Source organism: Cucumis melo, chromosome 3, assembly GCF_025177605.1.
Source record: "Cucumis melo cultivar AY chromosome 3, USDA_Cmelo_AY_1.0, whole genome shotgun sequence".
Lineage (NCBI taxonomy): Eukaryota > Viridiplantae > Streptophyta > Magnoliopsida > Cucurbitales > Cucurbitaceae > Cucumis > Cucumis melo.
This window is the reverse complement of record NC_066859.1, coordinates 7,723,101-7,743,120: the sequence shown is the minus strand read 5'-3', so window position 1 is coordinate 7,743,120 and position 20,020 is coordinate 7,723,101. Positions and strand designations below refer to the sequence as shown.

The following is a 20,020-nucleotide window of genomic DNA, read 5'->3' as shown; positions in this document are numbered from 1 at the left end:
GTTTCAACAAGGTCATTCTAAATGAGCTTATAGCCTACCGATTGAACACTCTTTTAATATTTCATTAAGTACCTTTTACAAACACCTATTTATTAATATCCAATAGAAATGTTACATTACATTATGATATTGTGATTATTTGTGAAAATGAACAATTTTTTAAAATAACAAAAATACTTTAAAATAGTTTTAAGTACAACAAAACAATGCAGTTTAGATAATGATAGACATAAAGTATATTAGTAATAATTGATAAATGATAGTAGTATGCCAATATTTATTAGTGTTACAAACATCTTATCGTGTTGTAAATATTTTAGTTCATTTTGCTTTATTCGAATACATTCCATCTAAAATGAGAATATATATATATATATATAAAAAATTAATGCTCCAAAGAGAAGGGGACAAATATTTTAAATTTAATATAATCTCTAATACTCTCGTATGTTTGAAAACAAGATATCATGGACTACTTAATCTAGATCTTATACCATATTAAATCATCGAAGGATCGAAAAATTTAAATTCTTAAATATATGTAAATTTAATATTATAACTTTCACACAACTCAAACTAACACAAAAAAGGGACAATTAAATCATTTAAAGATCACTTGTATTGAAACAAGGTCATTCCGAATGAGCTTATGCCCTACCTAACACAAACCAAATTAAACATTCCTAAATTATTTCATTAAATAGTTTTTACAATTTAATACTTTTATTAAAATCTTAATAAAAAGCATGGCCTATTTTTTGTTGTAAAAAAATACAGTACAGTGAATTAAATCCTTTAATAAAATGATTTTTTTTATTAGTGATAAACATGGATAGGCTAGTAACATTCATTCATCTCTCACTCTTAGATAGACCTATGATTAAAAATAGTTATTATTTTTGTGAAAAGGGAATTCAAAAACATATATAAAAGAAGAAAAAAATCAAGAAGTCAAAGTTTTTTAGTTCATATTTACAAAGAATGGAGTTGGTATTAGTATTAGAGATCGGCAATTGGCATGCGCCTAAAATCCATTGTGAAAAAAGAGATAAAAAGATCAACAAAATGGCATCCACAAATAAATAAATAATAATGGAAGGGATTTATAATCTGAAATGTGAAATCCGACACCACCCGCCATTTTTCTTTTTCTTCTCAACCATTTCATCTTGTCGTTTATTTCATTTCATTTTTATTCAATAATTCGATTGAGAAAGAAAAGAAAAGAAAAGAAAAGAGAAGAGAGAGTTGAATTGATTGAGCTAAGTGTTTATTTTATGGTGTTATGTTGCTTCCAGTGGCACTTGGATGCCATAGCCGTCGCCATGAATCGCTCTCTTCCCCCCTCTTTGATCCATTCCTATCTCTCCCCTTTTCCTCTTCTCTTTCCTTCCTCTAATAATGCCAGATTTCTCGGATTCCAATGCCACACTTGGAACCCAATCAGGAGGCGCCTTAACTTCGCTGTCACTGCCGACATCTCCAAGTCTTCTCCATCTCTTCATTCTGCCTCCGATTTTCAGGTCTCTCTTCCTTTGTTTGCTTTTCTACTCTATAATTGTGAAGCACCATGTTGGTGCAATGGGGATGATGCTACCCTTATTTCTAATTTTTTGTTTTTATTCCTTGGTCTTCTCAATTCCTTACTTTTTGGAGGCTTGGCTTGGAACGAAAGGGTTATCAGAAAAATGGCGTATTTATCTAATTTAAACTTTGGATTTTTCTGTTTTATAACAAATCAGCTGCATAGCAGCCCTTTATGTTCATGGGCTTTGTTGATTATTTTGCTGCATAATTAAGCCAATGAATCTTTGAGATGGCCCTCGATTAAGATTTTGTATATTCAGTTGTGGCCTGTGGGGAAATTGGGCTACTGGTTTGTTGTGTTCCATGTTGTCTTTGAGTGTGTAGTGAGATACAAGTCTGTAGGATGGTTTATATTTTGTGTTTTAACTTTGTCCTGAATTTTCTTATTTTTTTAATTTTTGGGAAAAGGTTGTCCTTCTGAATTTTGATTGTAAGTCATTCCCTTTTTGTAATTTATGGCAGTTACCATGGGTGGGTCCTGTTCCTGGCGATATTGCAGAAGTCGAGGCATATTGTAGAATCTTTAGAACTGCTGAACGACTCCACTCTGTGCTGATGGATACTCTTTGCAATCCCTTCACTGGTGAATGCAGTGTTTCGTATGATATTTCACCTGGGGAAAATCCACTCATTGAGGATAAAATAGTTTCTGTTCTTGGATGTTTAGTATCACTTATAAACAAAGGAAGAGAGGATGTACTTTCCGGAAGATCATCTGCCATGAATTCTTTCCGGGGTGCAAATTTAGATGCAACGGAAGATAATCTTCCTCCACTGGCTGCTTTTAGGAGTGAGATGAAAAGGTGTTGCGAAAGCTTGCATGTTGCCCTTGAAAACTTTTTGATTCCTGGTGATGAACGTAGTTTGGACGTATGGAGGAAACTTCAAAGGCTAAAGAATGTCTGTTATGATTCTGGTTTCACCAGAGGGGAGGATTATCCCTGCCATACATTGTTTGCCAATTGGAACCCTGTTTATTTACATAATTTCAAGGATGAAACGTCAGCAAAAAATTCTGATGTAGCCTTCTGGAGTGGTGGTCAGGTAACTGAAGAAGGTCTGAAGTGGTTAATTGAGAGAGGATTTAAAACGATTGTTGATCTTAGGGCTGAAACAGTAAAAGATGAATTTTATAGTGCATCCTTGCATGACGCTATAGGTTCTGAAAAAGTTAAAGTGATAAAAATTCCTGTTGAAGCTAGGACTGCTCCAACAATGGATCAGGTTGAGAAGTTTGCATCGTTGGTTTCAGATGGCAGCAATGGGCTGATCTATCTTCACAGTAAGGAGGGTGTGTGGAGAACGTCAGCCATGATATCCAGATGGAGGCAATATGCAACTCGAAGTGGATCACAGATTGTCTCTAATCAGACAATTGTTCCAGTCGATATAGACAGCTCTTCCAACTTGGCACTTAATCAAAATGGAGCAAAAGAGTCTCTAGAAATTTCTATTACTGGAGAAACATTTCCATGTGCAGAAGATAGTCAATCTTTGGTGCTTGAAAGTGCTCATCATAGTTTAATTAACAGAAAAAATAATGCAGAAACTGATGAAGTTAGTCAGAATGTTAATGGAGCTTACAACGGACCTAGTCCTACACAAGATATGACATCTTTAAGAGCAGTTGTTAATGGTGGGATTGAAATTGACCCTCTGAAAGCTCAGATTCCTCCATGCAATATTTTCTCAAGAAAAGAAATGTCCAACTTTTTTAAGACCAAAAAGATTTCTCCTCAAAGCTACTTACACCGTCGAATGAAAACAAAAGAAAAATTTTCTACGGAGGTACCTGCTAGCAGAGTACTAAGGTCTAGTGTTAACAATAGTGATAAATCTGGGATTGTTGAAGCAGGAAATTTTAATGGCAGCCCAAGTGTGAAAGATTCATCCTCGAAGACCCAATATGTATCTGCTATGAAGATGAATTATGGCAATGGTGATAGTCATGTATCTGCCAATCCTGTTTTTGTAGGACTTGAAGTGGATGGAAGGAATCCTCTGACAACCGTAGCCTCTGCTGCTGTTGGAGGTAAGGTTCCATCTAAATCAGAAATAAATGACTTAAAGAGCAATGGCCAAGCAACTTCAGTTTCTAGCAATGGTAACGTGGAATCTGTGGAAGGCAATATGTGTGCTTCTGCCACTGGTGTTGTAAGGGTGCAATCAAGAAGGAAGGCTGAGATGTTTTTAGTTCGAACAGATGGGTTTTCATGTGCCAGAGAAAAAGTGACTGAATCCTCTTTGGCTTTTACTCACCCAAGTACACAACAGCAGATGCTTATGTGGAAATCCACTCCTAAGACTGTATTACTTCTGAAAAAGCTGGGTCAAGAGCTAATGGAAGAAGCTAAAGAGGTACCATAGAAACTGTAGATATAATTTTACATGAAATCTAATTTTAAATAACATATAATTTTACATGGAAAACTCCATACCTAATTGTTTAGAGGAAAGGTCAATTGTAAATACTCTTTGTATACACTTTCAATTAAACATTTAAATGTATAGGTCCTGGTTATGCCAGAAAACAAGTGGAGTTTGTCAATTCGTTCTTACTTTGGTCTCTTCAGTTAGTTCGCTTCTCCATTGCCAAAGACTGGAAACTACATGGAACCTGGAAGATACATTTAAATTGTTGTGCTATTAATTGGATATTTTGTTTGTAAATATTAGTTGCAGATATTTATTTTGTTTTCCTCATTGTAATGGGTTTTTCTCTTACATAAGAAGACACAAGTGACACATATTTGAATATACATAATATTTAATTCTCTAAAATTAAGTGAAATATATCAGGCAGTTGCAGTACAGATGAAATATTTTGTTTGCTCAAGATAAATGCTTCTGAATTGATACTTATGGAGGACTGTTGTGGAACTCTGAACTCTAAATTTGGACGTTTCTCTTTAGTGATAATTTCCTATCTACTCAAAGAAGTCCCAAACATTACCTCTAAGGAGTTTGTGATAGTTATAGCATCTCAGAGTTGAACTTGAATTGGAGTGCTTTTATTTCTTCAACATAATTATGGAGTGATGCTGGATGGTTTTCTAGCTAGTTTTGTTGTCACTTTTCAGACTTATTAGTTCTGTCTAACAAGGATAGTCTCATTTGTTTTCCATGTATTATTTGAAATGGCTGTTTGCTAGCTATATTAGTCATGTCCATCTTAGTTTGTTAGGATATGATGAGGATCTTAGGGGGTATCAATCTAGTTGAGATGCCCGGTGCCCCTTCTAATTCTTAGGTTCTTTTGCTCATTATATAATTCTCTTGTACTATAAGCTTTAGTCTCTTTTTTAATTAATAAAAGAATCGTTTCCCTTTAAAAAAATATCACCTCTTATATTCTTTCTGTAGGTTGCATTGTTCTTGTATCATCAAGAGAAGATGACTGTACTTGTCGAACCTGACATACATGACATATTTGCAAGAATTCCGGGGTTTGGATTTGTCCAAACTTTTTATAGCCAAGACACCAGGTACAACATTTATGATCTTAAGTATATTGCGTTCATGTACTTTTTGACATTTCCTTTTTCAGGGACTTGCTTATCCTGTTGTATGCTTAGTGCAGTGACCTGCATGAGAAAGTTGATTTTGTAGCATGCTTAGGTGGAGATGGGGTTATTCTCCATGCATCAAATTTATTTAGAAGTGCCGTTCCCCCAGTTGTTTCATTTAATCTCGGGTCTCTTGGATTTTTGACTTCTCACACTGTAAGCTCTCTTACTTCAGCATTTCAGTTTCTTTTGATTGACTTCTACACTGATGATGATGATGAATATTTATTTGATAATAATACTTTTTTGATATAGTTTGATAGTTATAGGCAGGACTTAAGACAAGTCATCCATGGAAATGATTCACTCGATGGTGTCTATATAACTCTAAGAATGCGTCTTCAGTGTGAAATTTTTCGAAATGGCAAAGCTATTCCTGGGAAGTTATTTAATATTCTTAATGAAGTTGTTGTTGATCGAGGCTCCAATCCATACCTTTCCAAAATTGAATGTTATGAACATGATCGACTCATAACAAAGGTGAGTTTTCTATTTGAAAGTTACTCTGGTTGATATAACCACCATCATATTTTATCTTCAACAGTGATATCATAAAGGAGGCATTTTTCAGGTCCAGGGTGATGGAGTCATTGTGGCCACCCCTACTGGGAGCACTGCTTACTCTACTGCAGCAGGGGGTTCGATGGTAAGCTAATGTTTCTGTGTCACGTAAGCAATTGGTTTTTACTGATTTAAAAGTTCTTTTGAAACCTTTTTTTTTCTCTTGGGTTTTATCAAGCATTATAAATTGTTGCTTGTACATTTGGGGTTTGCTGTACCTTCAATTTCCTAAAACAATAGGTTAGTTGTCAGTAATGCCCAGTTCCTTTTCAACGCCGCATTGTTGCCGTGGATTCTGGTCATATATTGCATAACGGAAAATATGGTTCTTGAATGTGATTATGGAGAACTAGCCGCTGGGTGTAATTACCAATCAACTAACTTTTAATGGTGTGCGTGTATCTTGTGTAGAAATCTTTACATATCTCGTGTTCTCTTTCTTGTTAAATTCGTTGTACCCTTTTTTTGGGACTACTATGTTCATACACAAGTGCAATTTATGTTTAACTATGCCAAGCTCTGTGTTTCTTGGGAAATCGGCTTCTTTATCTACATAGGATAATTTGATTTGCGTTGTCAGGAAACTGTTAAAGCTTTGTAACAATTTTTAGCTATTTTTGGCAAATATACTTCTTTTTTATGTCAAACAGGAGGTTATTTGATGAAAAATTGCTTAGTAATTCTTTCACTAAAGGTGATTATGCCTTCTATCTTGCAGGTGCATCCGAATGTTCCTTGCATGCTTTTTACTCCAATATGTCCCCATTCTCTCTCATTTAGACCAGTTATACTTCCCGACTCTGCACGACTCGAGTTAAAGGTGATTTCATTTAGAACCATGCTTTCGAGTATTAACACAGGCTCGTGCTAATTCATACATGCATTGCCTGAAGTAATGCATCCAAGATTCAAATATCTCTACCTTAGCAATAATACAATATGGTGATTAAATGCACACTCCTTTTTCTTCTTGTAACTTAGTTTTAATCAAGGACGATTCTACTTATATTTGCAGATTCCCGAGGACGCACGGAGTAATGCGTGGGTTTCTTTCGACGGAAAGAGAAGGCAACAACTCTCAAGAGGAGATTCTGTTAGGATATCCATGAGTAGGCATCCACTCCCAACTGTAAACAAGTCTGATCAAACAGGGGATTGGTTTCGCAGCTTGATTCGGTGCTTGAATTGGAATGAAAGGCTTGATCAAAAGGCCCTTTGAAGCCACAACACCATCAATGATTTCAAATTAATAAATGAGGTTTCTGTAAATCACTGTACATATATAGAAAATTTGGCTTTTACAGTAAATAGTCGATTCTCTAGTAGTTCCTCAAAAGTGGAAGAGAAAATGGTTGTATACTGTGATTTGATAAAAATTAGAACATTTATTTTTTAATCAATATCGATACGATTAATTCATACGCTTCTACATTTGCGTCCTTTGCGTCCTTTCCTATCAATAAAAACATATTATTATGATTTTAAGTGCCCTCTCCACCCCAACCACCGTTTGATTATTGGTATGCTGTTATTTCATTACTAAGTTCAAAGCAATGCAGCAACGAAAATGCAACCCAAAATAACTTGCAGAATAGAATATAAGGTGGCTTTCTTTTTAACCTCATCTCGAGAGCTTTTTTTTCATGTAGCAAACTTCAGGTCATTGGTGCAATAAGATCATTTTCAAACGAACAAAAAATAAAAAAACCAAAAAGATACATTTTCTAAAAAAGACCAAGATGTCATTTATCAAGGTCGAAGAGGATGAAAATATTGAAGTCTGAAATTTTTGACTCCGATATTATTTCAAAAAAATTTATAAAAACAAAAAATTTAAAAATAGTTAATTAGCAAATAAACGTTTTATGGTTTTTAAATAAGTTAAACTTTTTATTATTTGTATTATATTTATAGTAGTACAATTTTCTTTAGGGAAACTTACATAAATGTGTCCGTGTAATGAAGCTATAAGGTTAGTCATTTTTTAAATATGTTAGGTTTGCTCTTTCATTTTTCTTTTCTTCCTCACAATTCGTCTTCTTCCTTCTGTTATTTCGTCTTCCTCGTCTTCTCCTGCGATTTTGTCTTTCCATCATCTTTCTTATTTTTCAATTATTTATTTATATCGTTTAATCTCTCGATCGTTTTTCTTCTTTCGTTAAAAATCTAAAAAAAAAAAAAATCATTTAGATTGAAGTAGCCCAATGTAATCCGATCGTGTAAAAAAATAAAAGATTGTGTATAAAAAATCTTGAAAACTTTCTTGAAAAAAAAATCATTTGGATTGGAGTAGCCAAATGTAAACGATCGTGTAAAAAAGTAAACGATTTTGTAGAGAAATCTAAATAATTTTGTAAAAAATCTAAATGATCGTATACCAAAAGAATTAAAAAAATTGTCTACCAATTTTTTTAAAAAAAACATTTAGATTTGGATTCCCAACTCCAAAGATCGTGTAACAAAATTAAAAATTGTAGCCATATCTAAACGATCACGTATATATTGTAGCCATATTTAAACGATTGCGTATCAAACAATTACCAAATCTAAACGCAGTTTTTTAAATTGTTCTAAATATTTTGCCTTTTTTTTTTATATTTTTGAAAAGACCATTTTTCTTTATTTATTTGTTGTTATATATAATTTTTTACTATATAATAGAAGATTCTCGAGATTCCAGGATCAAATTCACGAAGTTTATATAGGTGGTCTAAAATAAAAGGCTAAAATGAAAGAGGTGGTAAAAAAGGTTTTTTTTTTCCAAAAATAGAATAAAATGTAATAATACTTACACCGATTTTGAAAAAGGAAAAAACTCACAAAAATACCCTGCAATTAATCGGTCATACACACGCCAAAAAGCTTCTAATTTAAATGATCATATAATATAGTCTAAAATATTGTTTAGATATTGATATAGGATCGTCTAGTTATTAGTAAATGATCGTTTAAATCTATCACTTATCTATCTCGTATAAACAGTGATGGTCTATCTCTATCTATTTGGAATGAACAACTAATCATAGTGTACTAATATCTAAACGATCTTGCATGATCTTAAACCAAATTTAAATGATCTTACATAATCTTGTACCAAATTTAAACGATCTTGGTACATGATCTTGAATCAAAATCGTTTAGATATTGATACACGATCGTTTAGATATTGATAAACGATCGTTTAGATCTATCCCTTGTTTATCTGGATAGATAATGATAGTCAAGAAGAAGTGAGAATATAAAGAAGGAGAAGTAATAATATGAAAAAAGTGTACAAGAATTCAATACCTGTTTCTGGAAATTCAAAATCAACAATAACAAATCTGAAATTTACGAATGGTGACTTTATGAGCTTTTTTTTTTTATATACGGGCATAAATATTAACCAAAGAAGAAAAGACCTTGGACTTAAAACGTCCGACTGCACCCAAATATTTCCCTTGATACGACACCGTTCCGTTGCTTAAAACTTGTATTTGTAGCAGCCAACCAGGTTAGTAAGGAGACCGGCTTCGAACCGTCGACTCGTCGTTAGAGAAGAAGAAACGAAAGCTGCTGCCGGAGGTATTTGCTTACCGTTTCTCCGATCCCTTTTATTGGCGGGCAAATCGTAGGGGAATAATATTCAACTGGATCTAAATTATACCATCTTTTCCCACTCAATTGATCGCAATTTGAACTTAAATTGCATATTTCTTTGGTTTTTGTTTCAGTTTTTTCGATCAGGTTATCTTAGACTAATCTATTGTTTGTAGTGATGCTGAGGTGCACCTTCTCTCTGTTGTTTCGGATCCGCATTTTTCTTTTCCTTTGTAATCGTTTTACATGATGATGCACGGAGTTGGTTGTATATTGTTGCTTATTTTGATCGCCGATTTAGTTGTTAGCCTAGTTTCTGGTTTCTGTTGCTGTCGTTCCTCCTAGTTTGATAGTTGACTATTGGTTTTGACGTTTTTGTGCATTTTGATTGCTGAAGGCCATGGCGGGGTCTGGGAGTTCCATGCTTTACTCATTTCTTCTATTCATTGTCATTCTTTCGCTTCAAGAGATGTATAGAGGAAAGTTGGCTTCATCGGAGTTGTTTACCATACTCGGAGGATTTGTCAGTTCTCTTCTGTTTCTGGTGCTTCTAACAGTGAGTTCATACGCTTTTTATTCTTTAACCAGCTTCACAAACGTGTCTATACTTTTTTCTCTTCCAGGGTTTTTCTGGATGGGGATTTTACGGGATTTTTATGGGACAGTTAACGTTTTATTAGTATTTGGTCCCGTCCTTTAGACATCCACCTTTGTAACATCTTGTGTCGATTACATGGAAATTGCATCGATTGGAAATGGTTATGACATTTTGGACTTGGTTTTGCTGTCAAACGTAATGGGACCACTTGTATTTCATGGATTTAAGCAAAGTTATGAATTGCATCAGCAACATGAAAAGTTGCATACATACAGAGTTTTGAACTTGGGACTGTATCCTATTGCTTCAATTACACATGCAATTTACTCAATTTGTATTTAGTCTATGCTCCTTCACTTAAGCTAAATTGTTGATTCAGCACTGTGATTTTCACTTTCTTGGTTTATTTATTGCAGTTTATAGGAAACTTCCAGGAAACAAGTGGCGTGCGAACTGGATGGGGAGCTGGTAAGTTTAATTGCTTATGTTCGTGTTTGCACAAATTTTTTTTTATCTGCTCAATAAGTTTGTCTAGTACTAGTCCTATGATGTGGCCTGTTGGCTAAAGCTTGCGGTCTCTGAGTACACCCACTCAAAGGTTGCGTATTTAAAACTTTGGGTGAGCTTAACAAAGGAAAAGCTTACTCTTGATGTCTCGGCTTTGTGGCTAGCACTGATTATTTTGAAAATAGTATTTAATACTAATGCTGCAGATTGGTAATATTTGATGATTTCTTTTATTGACCTGCAACAACCATATCTGTTCTGTCTGTAAATTGTTTGTAATTGTTCATTGTTAAGTCACCAGATCATATTCTGGGTTAGGTTTAGACTCATGGCAGCTTCGATCTATTTTCATGAGTAAATTGTTGAAACAAAATTTTTCCGTGGATCTACATCTATATTTTTGGCCCCCTTCATATTGTGTTGCTTTGTCTATTCTGTTGATTGAATACCTGTTAGTTCATGCACTTGATCTGTGCATTCTTAACTAGTTCTTGATTTTGTACTAGAGCTCTACACTAGGTGAACATCAAAAGATAGTATGCAAGTGGTTGTAATATCTTTCATTGGAATTCATTAGTTTCATTAGATTTAACAGTATTGCATCTATAATTTCAATTGTGAATTTGGAACTGGACATTGATTAACGATGAGCTTGAAAGGTTGGAGATTTTGTCGCTCCTGATGCTTTTTTCCTTCATGTTCTTTCATAACAAAAGAGTTTTCATTGATGTTTGATGAAAACCTTAGATAATGCAAATTATTCAACTAATCCCCACATCTACCAAATTTCTTGGAGATGAATCAAAATCAACTAACCATTTACTTTTCTTTTGCAGTCATCGTAGCAGAAGCAGTTGCATTGATTGCTGCAAGCACTGTTCATAGAGTTTGCATCACAACATGGTATTTTCCGACCTTTTTTTTCACAGATTTCATACCTACTTCCAATGGAAAGAAACAAATGTAGAAGGAACCACTATAGTCTATAAAGCCTAAACAACGTATATCATAAAGATTCAAGAGTTAAGATTATAAGAATGAAAACTTAACCCTTCATAATCTAATATGCAACATAGGAATTGAAATGGTAATTTCACTTCAATTACTTCAAAAGGGAAGGGAACAAACTCTAGACGTTTATTCACTCATAAAATATTGAGATCAATTATATTAAAAGTTTTGAGTATCTGGTTAGTCTAACTTCACAGCTTTATGATCTTATTCTGCTGCAGTTTCTTGTTCTCCGCTGGACTGCTGTATGAGTTGAACAAGCTTTCGGGTGCGACACTTTCTAAATCTGAATCTAGAGTCAAAAGACACTGAGATGGAAACTTAGCTCGTCAGACCGAAACTATGTCGTTTTTTGAGATTTTCCTTTTACTCCTACCTCCTGCAGGATGACTGCACCTTATGGTGTTTGATTAGTTGTGTTTTTGTTTATGTTTTCGTTTTTGTCTTTGGAGAGGAGCGGCTGTGGGAACAATTTTTACATTCATAGCTATTATAACATTAACAGTGTTAGCTATTTCCTGTCGTCTATTATTAATCTAGAACTCTTTTCAAAACGTAGCCTAAATTTTGTCATCAATGAATATTTGTGAAATTATTATAAAAACAAAAGAGAGTATTTTTTAAATTAATAAATACGTTTTGTTATCGTTGACTCCATGAACATGATATGCATATTGGCATGCGATGCTTTAGTACATTGTTTGCAACAACTTATTAAATGGAAATAGTAAGATAATTGTATGATGTGAATGTTACTAGAAAACCATTCGACTATTTAAGGGTATGTTAGCAAATTGAAAGTGACTTAGTTCCTTTAACACTATTTTAGAGAATAATTTGATTGCCGTTTATCTTTCACTGTTTTGTATTTGAGTTCTATCAATATATTGTAAATTGAGCTCTATCATAGTATGGGAGTAAATTATATATTGTATTTGAGTTCTAGCATGGTATTAAGTAAATTTTGAGTTATAAATCCAGTAATTGTTATAGTTATTAGATGCATGATAAATGTAATCTAAATATAGTAGATTTACCGACTTTTCCTTAAATTGGTGTAATTCCAGTGAGATTTCATTATTAAATAAACGAATTGCTTTTGATCATTCTTATTTATACATGTTGCAAATGTAATCAAATTACGATTCAAACTTGACTTTGCTATCTTGTATAATTTATCGTTATTGTTACTATTTAGGATTAATCGATAATGATATCTTTATGTTAAGATACCTTATCCTGAAACTCAAGAAAACTCCTACACAACAATAACAAGAGAATAAAACAGAGAAAATACTATGTTCGGTTCACAACGAGAATTCTAACAAAAAAAAAAAAAGTTAAAATGAAAATAAGGCAAACCAACAACTAGTGCCCAACTCCTTTGAGAAGGCTGGAATCTTCTCCCTAAAAGCCTTCAACAACTTTTACCTAAAAGGAGACCTAGGGTAAACAATCCCAAAACATTCCTTACTTATACTAAAAAGTCAAGTGGGACCCAACCATTTTTCCTCTCAATTTGTCTCTCCTGGAACAACTATAAGCATATTTCCTCTCTTGTCCATTCTTTTATAAGTATGTAAAATTGGAGGTTTAACGATCGATTCGAAGTGCATCTTGTCCTCGAGGTGAAAAGAAGGATATTGTTGATTCATGAGGTATGCTGATTCCCAGGTAGCCTTACTATCCGGAAGCTTTTTTCATTTGACCAACCATTCATTGCTCCTGATTCCTTCGTTCCATCTCACTCCAATATCGTTTCTGGTTTCAATTGTAACTCAAACTCTTCTGTCATGTCTGAAGGGCAGTGTTGGACCTACTGATTCTGTCCTAATTTTCTTTTTAATTGAAATACATGGAATATCGAGTGAATCAAAGCATTAGGTGATAGATCTAAACGATAAGCCACTTGTCCTATTTTTTCGATAATGTCGTAAGGACCATAAAATTTTGGTGAAAGCATTTCACATTTCTTTCTAGAGAGGCAAAGTTGACGGTATGGTCTTAGTTTTAAAATATACTTCGCCGCCAACCTGAAAATTTACTTCTCTGCGCTATAAATTAGCTTGTTTTTCATCATGTTTTGTGCCGCTCCAAATTCTCTTTCATGCATTAGTGGTCATATCCAATCCATAAGCAACTGTTTTACACTATCATTTGTTGTCTTTCGGGTACCATATGAGATTAAGGGAGGGGAGTTCTACCATAAACGACTTGGAAATAACTTGTTTTTGATGAAACATGAAATGTTGTATTATACCATAACTCTGACCAAGCATCGGTTTACTCTTTTCATTTGACCATCGGTCTGTGGATGGTACGTCGTGCTTCTTTTTAACAAAGTTCCCACTGTAGCAAATAATTCTTTCCAAAAATTGCTTAAGAAAATCTTGCCACGATCGGTCACTATTGATTTTGGAATCCCATACTTGCTGACCACCATTTCTATAAAACCCTCAGCCACTTTTTTTGTTGTGATTAGTCACTATTGATTTTGGAATCCCATGCTTGCTGACCACCCTTTCTATAAAACCCCCAGTCACTTGTTTTGTCACGACGACGACGACAATAAGAATAATAATAATAATAATCATAATGATAATAATAATAATGATAATAAAGATAATACACTCTATAGAACAATTTTAATAATATAACAAGGCGGCAAGTTATTTACACTCTATAGAACAATTTTAGAAACGAAAAAAGTCCATAGGCCCATAATGCGAAATACCAAAAATACCCCAATGAACGCGCGATTAATCATCCGCGCGTGCCTGACTAATGTTAATAAACAATTATTAGACGGCATCGTATAGAATAATATACAAATGATACACGATCTTGTAAATTACCAAATACATAAACGATCAACAATAAACGCTAAACGATAACAAAATACTTTAACGATTATCTTTAACGATCGTGTAAATTATCTTTAACGATTATCTCATATGTGCGACTGATCATGTTTGAAAATATAAACGATAATCATACACGATTCTGTACATTATATAAACGATAATCATATATATAAATGATAAGGTAATAAACAGTAAAAGATGACGAAAAAGTTTAAGTACACACGATCATGTAGAGAAATTTTAATGATCGTTTATATAAGCATAAACGAACATTTACAGAAACTCTAATAACTCGTAATTACAAAAATGCCATCAAAATGAAGGGGTTATAAAAAGGTGAAGGAACTTGCTCAGACTTTTTCTTTCATCGTCTTCCTCATCCATCGTTTATATCATGGTAACTACTTCAAGATAACTGTCACGATCGACGATCTGACTTGTATACAAAATGGTTTGAATTTATATTCATTTCGATCTATCTCCATCATCCACCATCCACATATATCTAACACGATTGAATCTATATTCATTTCGATCTATCTCCATCATCCACATATATCTAACACGATCTATATCGCATACAAAGAGGTCTTAATCTATATTCATTTCGATCAATCTATATCTATTGCGATCTATCCCATATACAAACATATCTGTAACTATACTGATTGTATATATTTCATTGAATATAATTTATATTAGTCTTCTTTTTTACAATTAGATGGTGAACAAGAACACAAAAGGTCTGAGTCTATATTCATTTCGATCTATCTCCATCATCCACATATATCTAGCACGATCTATATCGCATAGAAAGAGGCCTTGATCTATATTCATTTCGATCAATCTATATCTATCATGATCTATCCCACATACAAACATGTCTGTTTCTATACTGATTGTATATATTTCATTGAATATAATTTATATTAGTCTTCTTTTTTACAAATAGATGGTGAGTAAGAATCAACAAGTATCGTGTAGAAAATCAATAAGCTGTAAAGCAAAGATAGAAGAAAGAAAAATAAAGAAAGAAAAAGGAATAAAGTTAACAAACTAGAATGTGAATATTTATCTGTATAACGTTGTATATTTGTGTATCATTTTCTTTATAGCGCTCTGCATTTGTAAATTTGTTTAAACTTACCCTTGTTTAAAACATACTATATATTATGTCATTCAACAGGTGAAACACAATCCAAATGATATTATTATGGAAGATGAACAAAAAAAAAACCTTAGAATTACTGTATACTACAATTTAGAAACATTGAATCAGATCAAGTCAAAAATAGACAAAAGAATTCTCTCTCGAGTTTTGACAAACAGTCCTTTTGGCCAATTCCTTAACATTAAAATGGTCAAAATACCAACACAATTCCTAAATTTTCTATTAAGAAAACAATGCCATAAAAAAAACTGTCCTTGCTTTCAACTTCGATGGACATAGCAGAATTTGGGCTGAAAGACTTTTGTTTTGTGACTGGACTAAAAGGTCACAAATTTTCTGAGTTAAATCTAGGAGAAAGAAAAGAAATGGTATGAAAAATGCGCTTTTCCGTCATGATGACTTTATAACAAGAAGAGATATAAAAAGAATTTTCAAAGATACAGATACAGATCTTCACGGATCATAAGAGCTTGAAATACTTCTTTACTCAGAAGGAATTGAATATGAGACAGCGAAGATGGCTTGAGTTAGTGAAGGATTATGATTGTGAGATACTGTATCATCCAGGCAAGACAAATGTGGTAGCTGATGCTCTTAGTAGAAAGGTATCACATTCAACAGCACTTATTACCCGACAGGCCCCATTGCATCGAGATCTTGAGAGGGATGAGATTGCAGTGCCAGTAGGAGCAGTCTCTATGCAGTTAGCCCAGTTGACGGTACAACTGACTTTGAGGCAAAAGATCATTGATGCTCAGAGTAACGATCCTTATTTGGTTGAGAAGCGTGGCCTAGCAGAGGCAGGGCAAGCTGTTGAGTTTTCCATATCCTCTGATGGTGGACTTTTGTTTGAGAGGCGCCTCTGTGTGCCGTCAGATAGTGCGGTTAAGACAGAATTATTATCTGAGGCTCACAGTTTCCCATTTTCCATGCATCCGGGTAGTACGAAGATGTATCAGGATCTGAAGCGAGTCTATTGATGGCGTAATATGAAGAGGGAGGTGGCGGAATTTGTTAGTAAATGCTTGGTGTGTCAGCAGGTTAAGGCACCAAGGCAAAAACCAGCGGGTTTATTACAACCTTTGAGCATACCGAAATGGAAGTGGGAAAACGTGTCCATGGATTTCATTACAGGACTGCCAAGAACTCTAAGGGGTTTTACAGTGATTTGGGTTCTGGTTGACAGGCTTACCAAATCAGCGCACTTCGTTCCGGGTAAATCCACCTATATTGCTAGTAAGTGGGCACAGCTGTACATGTCTGAGATAGTGAGATTACATGGAGTGCCAGTGTCGATTGTTTCTGATAGAGATGCCCATTTCAGTTCCAAATTTTGGAAGGGTTTGCAGACTGCTATGGGCACGAGGTTAGACTTTAGTACAACTTTCCATCCAAAGACTGACGGTCAGACTGAGCGTCTGAACCAAGTTTTAGAAGATATGTTGCGAGCGTGTGCATTGGAATTTCCAGGTAGCTGGGACTCCCACTTGCATTTGATGGAATTTGCTTATAATAACAGTTATCAGGCTACTATTAGCATGGCACCATTTGAGGCCTTGTACGGCAAATGTTGTAGATCCCCTGTTTGCTGGGGCGAGCAGAGATTGATGGGTCCTGGAGTTAGTTCAGTCTACTAACGAAGCGATACAGAAAATTAGATCACGTATGCTTACCGCACAGAGTGGGCAAAAGAGTTATGCGGATGTGAGACGGAGGGATCTTGAGTTTGATGTGGGGGACAAGGTGTTCTTGAAGGTAACACCTATGAAAGGTGTCTTACGATTTGAAAGGAGAGGAAAACTGAGTCCCTGTTTTGTTGGGCCGTTTGAGATTCTGGAGCGGTTGGCCCTATAGCATATCGCTTGGCGTTGCCACCATCAATCTCGATAGTTCATGATGTGTTCCATGTTTCTATGTTGAGGAAGTACGTGCCAGATCCATCTCATGTAGTGGATTACAAACCACTAGAGATTGATGAAAACTTGAGCTATACTGAACAACCCGTTGAGGTGCTGGCCAGAGAGGTGAAAATGTTGAGGAATAAAGAAATTCCTTTGGTTAAAGTCTTATGGCGGAATCACCGGGTCGAAGAGACTACCTGGGAGCGAGAGGATGACATGAGGTCCCATCATCCTGAATTGTTCGAGGAATAAAACTTTTGAGGACGAAAGTTCCTTAAGGAGGGAAGAATGTAACGCCCCGAATTCTCGAGATAAAATTTTATCATTTTATGTAATTTAATTCGGAAATTTAAAATTTTGGTGTAAATTCTCGGTTTCCTTCGAAGAGGGTAGAAAAAGAAATTTAGGGATATGAATTTCTTTAAATTTAATATTTGGTAAATTGATAGAGTAATAATATAATAATAATTATATTATTATTATTATTATTATTATTATTTATTATTATTATTTATTTTTTTTTATTATTATTTATTATTATTACTTAATATTAATATTATTATTATTATTAAATATTTTATTATTATTATTTAATATTATTAATAATTATACTATTTCTTTTATCATTTTTATTTAATATATATATATATATATATATATAATAATAATAATAATAATAATAATAATAATATTTTTTTTAAATAACCCTAAAGAGCGCGCGTGCCCCGCTTCATCCACTTCGTCTTCTTCTTCCTCGTGTTCACGCCGCCGCCGCCCGTCTTCATCTTTCTCCTCCGTTCGCGTCTCCGCCTGGTCTCCGTGTCCACTTCCGTCTCCGTCGTCGGCAACTTCACAGCTCCACCGCTCGTCCGTCGCAGCCCCATCCATTTCCGATCTCTTTTTGGCCTCACACAACAACAAATCTGTCGGCCGCCTCTGTCCCTACCGCAAGTGGCATCCCCTCCTCCGTGTGCCGTCCGGTGCAGCCCCGAAGACCCGGGCTAAGCAGCAGACCGTCGCCGCGTTAAATTTTCGTCCGTTGTTGCGCGCCGCCAAGGACAGCCGTTCGCGTTGTGCGCCGGGTGTTTCGAGCCGAGCCGTGAGTCCTAGCCAAGCTGAACCAAGCCGCAAGCCGAGTCGCGAGCCGAGCCGCGATCCGAATACTAAGCTGAGCTGCGAGCCTAGCCGTGAGTCGAGTCAAGCCGAGTTGAGCTGTGAGCCGTGAGCCGAGCCGAGCCAAGCCGAGCCGAGTCGAGCCACCTAAGCCATTTTTTCTCCCTACACTTCGGGTCACGGTGAGTCTTCGGTAAGGATTATTTTGGTAATTTACCCAATGTTGCTATAACAGTTTCGAGTTTGAATATTGGAGTAAGACTTGGTCCTATCCTTCATTCCTTGAAGGTATTAGGGATTTGACGCTCAAGTTCTCGGGTCCCACGGCAAGTTCATTTGGGGATAGCTCCCTTAACTCGGGTAAGCCGACGTTTGTTGTTTTGAATGATTTAAAAGGGTGACTTTTACTAGTATCGTCGTTTAAAACCCTTGTGTTTTCGTTAGGTGGATTCGTTGAGCGTGGACTCGATCGAGGGGCATAACCAAGTATCAGGTAAGGGATTTCCTACTACTTGACCTCGGATTGAGGCTGGAAACGTAGTAATCCACAGGGGATTACACGTTAGTATCTGTACTGAATGAATTGATGCATGTTTGACTATTAAGTATCGCTGATATGCTCTTGTCTGATGTAAAAGTAACGTGACCGCTAGTTGTAGCTTGTATGCCATCGGGTGTAAGGAGTTGTTTACGGATAGACACCGATGCTCGGATGTTCTGTATATTGTAGTTATGTTAATGGGCTACGTTGTGGACTAGAATTGTATGTCGATGGACTTTAAAGTCTTAAGGTTAGGTATGTGGTAGTCTATTGTCTGGATATTGATCATGGAGTTTTGTCGTGGAAGGACTATGAGTCCAATTCTGATTTGACTAGTTGACTGGATCTAAGGAATATCACAATGGTGTGTGAATTGGAAACGCATATAGCAACTGAGGATGTAGTTGTTTAAACCTATACTATCTGACTGGCGAAGCCTAGGGCAAATTTGTAATATGAATGTCGTCGGAGTGCGACTGTTGTAGACGGTTTAGTATGGACTGAGGGGTAACGGTTAGCTTCATCTATGGGGTAGTGTACCTTACGGATAGGTGTATCCTTCGGGATCACTAGACTGATATGTGCATCCTTCGGGATCACTAGATTGATATGTGCATCCCTCGGGATCACTAGACTGATAGGTGTATCCTTCAGGATCACTAGACTGATATGTGCATCCTTTGGGATCACGGGACTGATGTGTGCGTTCTACGAAACCACTAGAATGTTTACGTAGGGTACCCCTGAATAGGAAGTTAACTGTTGTTCCCTGACGGGCCCAGTAGTGGGTCCCTTACTGGGTATATTTTATACTCACCCTTTCTCTTCTTTAACTTTTCAGGTAAGGGTACAGCGAGGGGCAGACCGACGAGAGGCAAGAAGGATGCGTGAAGGCCATATGGACGCGTCTGGTTTTCTTTATGCTTCCGCTGATGTATTTTGTTAGATTATTTGGTTTTGTGATTTTGAGTTTGATGACTTGAGTATTGTATTTGAAACTCTCGTGACTGTGATTTAAAAT

General features: G+C 35.4%; 2 protein-coding genes across 3 annotated transcripts; both read left to right on the top strand.

Annotated features, from left to right (window-relative positions):
* Nucleotides 1-1,118: 1,118 nt before the first annotated feature.
* Nucleotides 1,119-7,133, top strand: LOC103504095 (NAD kinase 2, chloroplastic). 2 transcript variants are annotated; one of them, XM_008468538.3, is made up of 8 exons: nt 1,123-1,523; nt 2,050-3,945; nt 4,951-5,072; nt 5,168-5,309; nt 5,409-5,633; nt 5,725-5,799; nt 6,433-6,534; nt 6,730-7,133. In XM_008468538.3, the coding sequence occupies exons 1-8, from the start codon at nt 1,278-1,280 to the stop codon at nt 6,931-6,933; spliced, it is 3,012 nt and encodes a 1,003-aa protein (XP_008466760.1). In that variant the 5' UTR covers nt 1,123-1,277; the 3' UTR covers nt 6,934-7,133. The 2 variants fall into 2 exon arrangements, with proteins under 2 accessions (XP_008466762.1, XP_008466760.1); XM_008468540.3 differs by lacking the exons at nt 5,725-5,799; nt 6,433-6,534; nt 6,730-7,133 and having other exon boundaries at nt 1,119-1,523; nt 5,417-5,562.
* A 1,983-nt stretch (nt 7,134-9,116) lies between these two features.
* On the top strand, nt 9,117-11,963 carry LOC103504096 (uncharacterized). Its single transcript, XM_008468541.3, has 5 exons — nt 9,117-9,278; nt 9,691-9,849; nt 10,308-10,359; nt 11,235-11,301; nt 11,631-11,963. Exons 2-5 carry the CDS (start codon nt 9,694-9,696, stop codon nt 11,719-11,721), a joined length of 366 nt encoding a protein of 121 aa, XP_008466763.1. The 5' UTR covers nt 9,117-9,278; nt 9,691-9,693; the 3' UTR covers nt 11,722-11,963.
* The last annotated feature ends 8,057 nt before the right edge of the window (nt 11,964-20,020 follow it).

Bases quoted from the DNA above. Each gene is read 5' to 3' on its own strand.
- LOC103504096 (XM_008468541.3), top strand. From the start codon at position 9,694: ATGGCGGGGTCTGGGAGTTCCATGCTTTACTCATTTCTTCTATTCATT. The intron at 9,850-10,307 runs GTGAGTTCATAC...TATTTATTGCAG, and splicing joins TGTTTCTGGTGCTTCTAACA to TTTATAGGAAACTTCCAGGA. The intron at 11,302-11,630 runs GTATTTTCCGAC...ATTCTGCTGCAG, and splicing joins AGAGTTTGCATCACAACATG to TTTCTTGTTCTCCGCTGGAC.
- LOC103504095 (XM_008468538.3), top strand. From the start codon at position 1,278: ATGGTGTTATGTTGCTTCCAGTGGCACTTGGATGCCATAGCCGTCGCC. The intron at 1,524-2,049 runs GTCTCTCTTCCT...AATTTATGGCAG, and splicing joins ATTCTGCCTCCGATTTTCAG to TTACCATGGGTGGGTCCTGT. The intron at 5,073-5,167 runs GTACAACATTTA...TGCTTAGTGCAG, and splicing joins TTTTATAGCCAAGACACCAG to TGACCTGCATGAGAAAGTTG.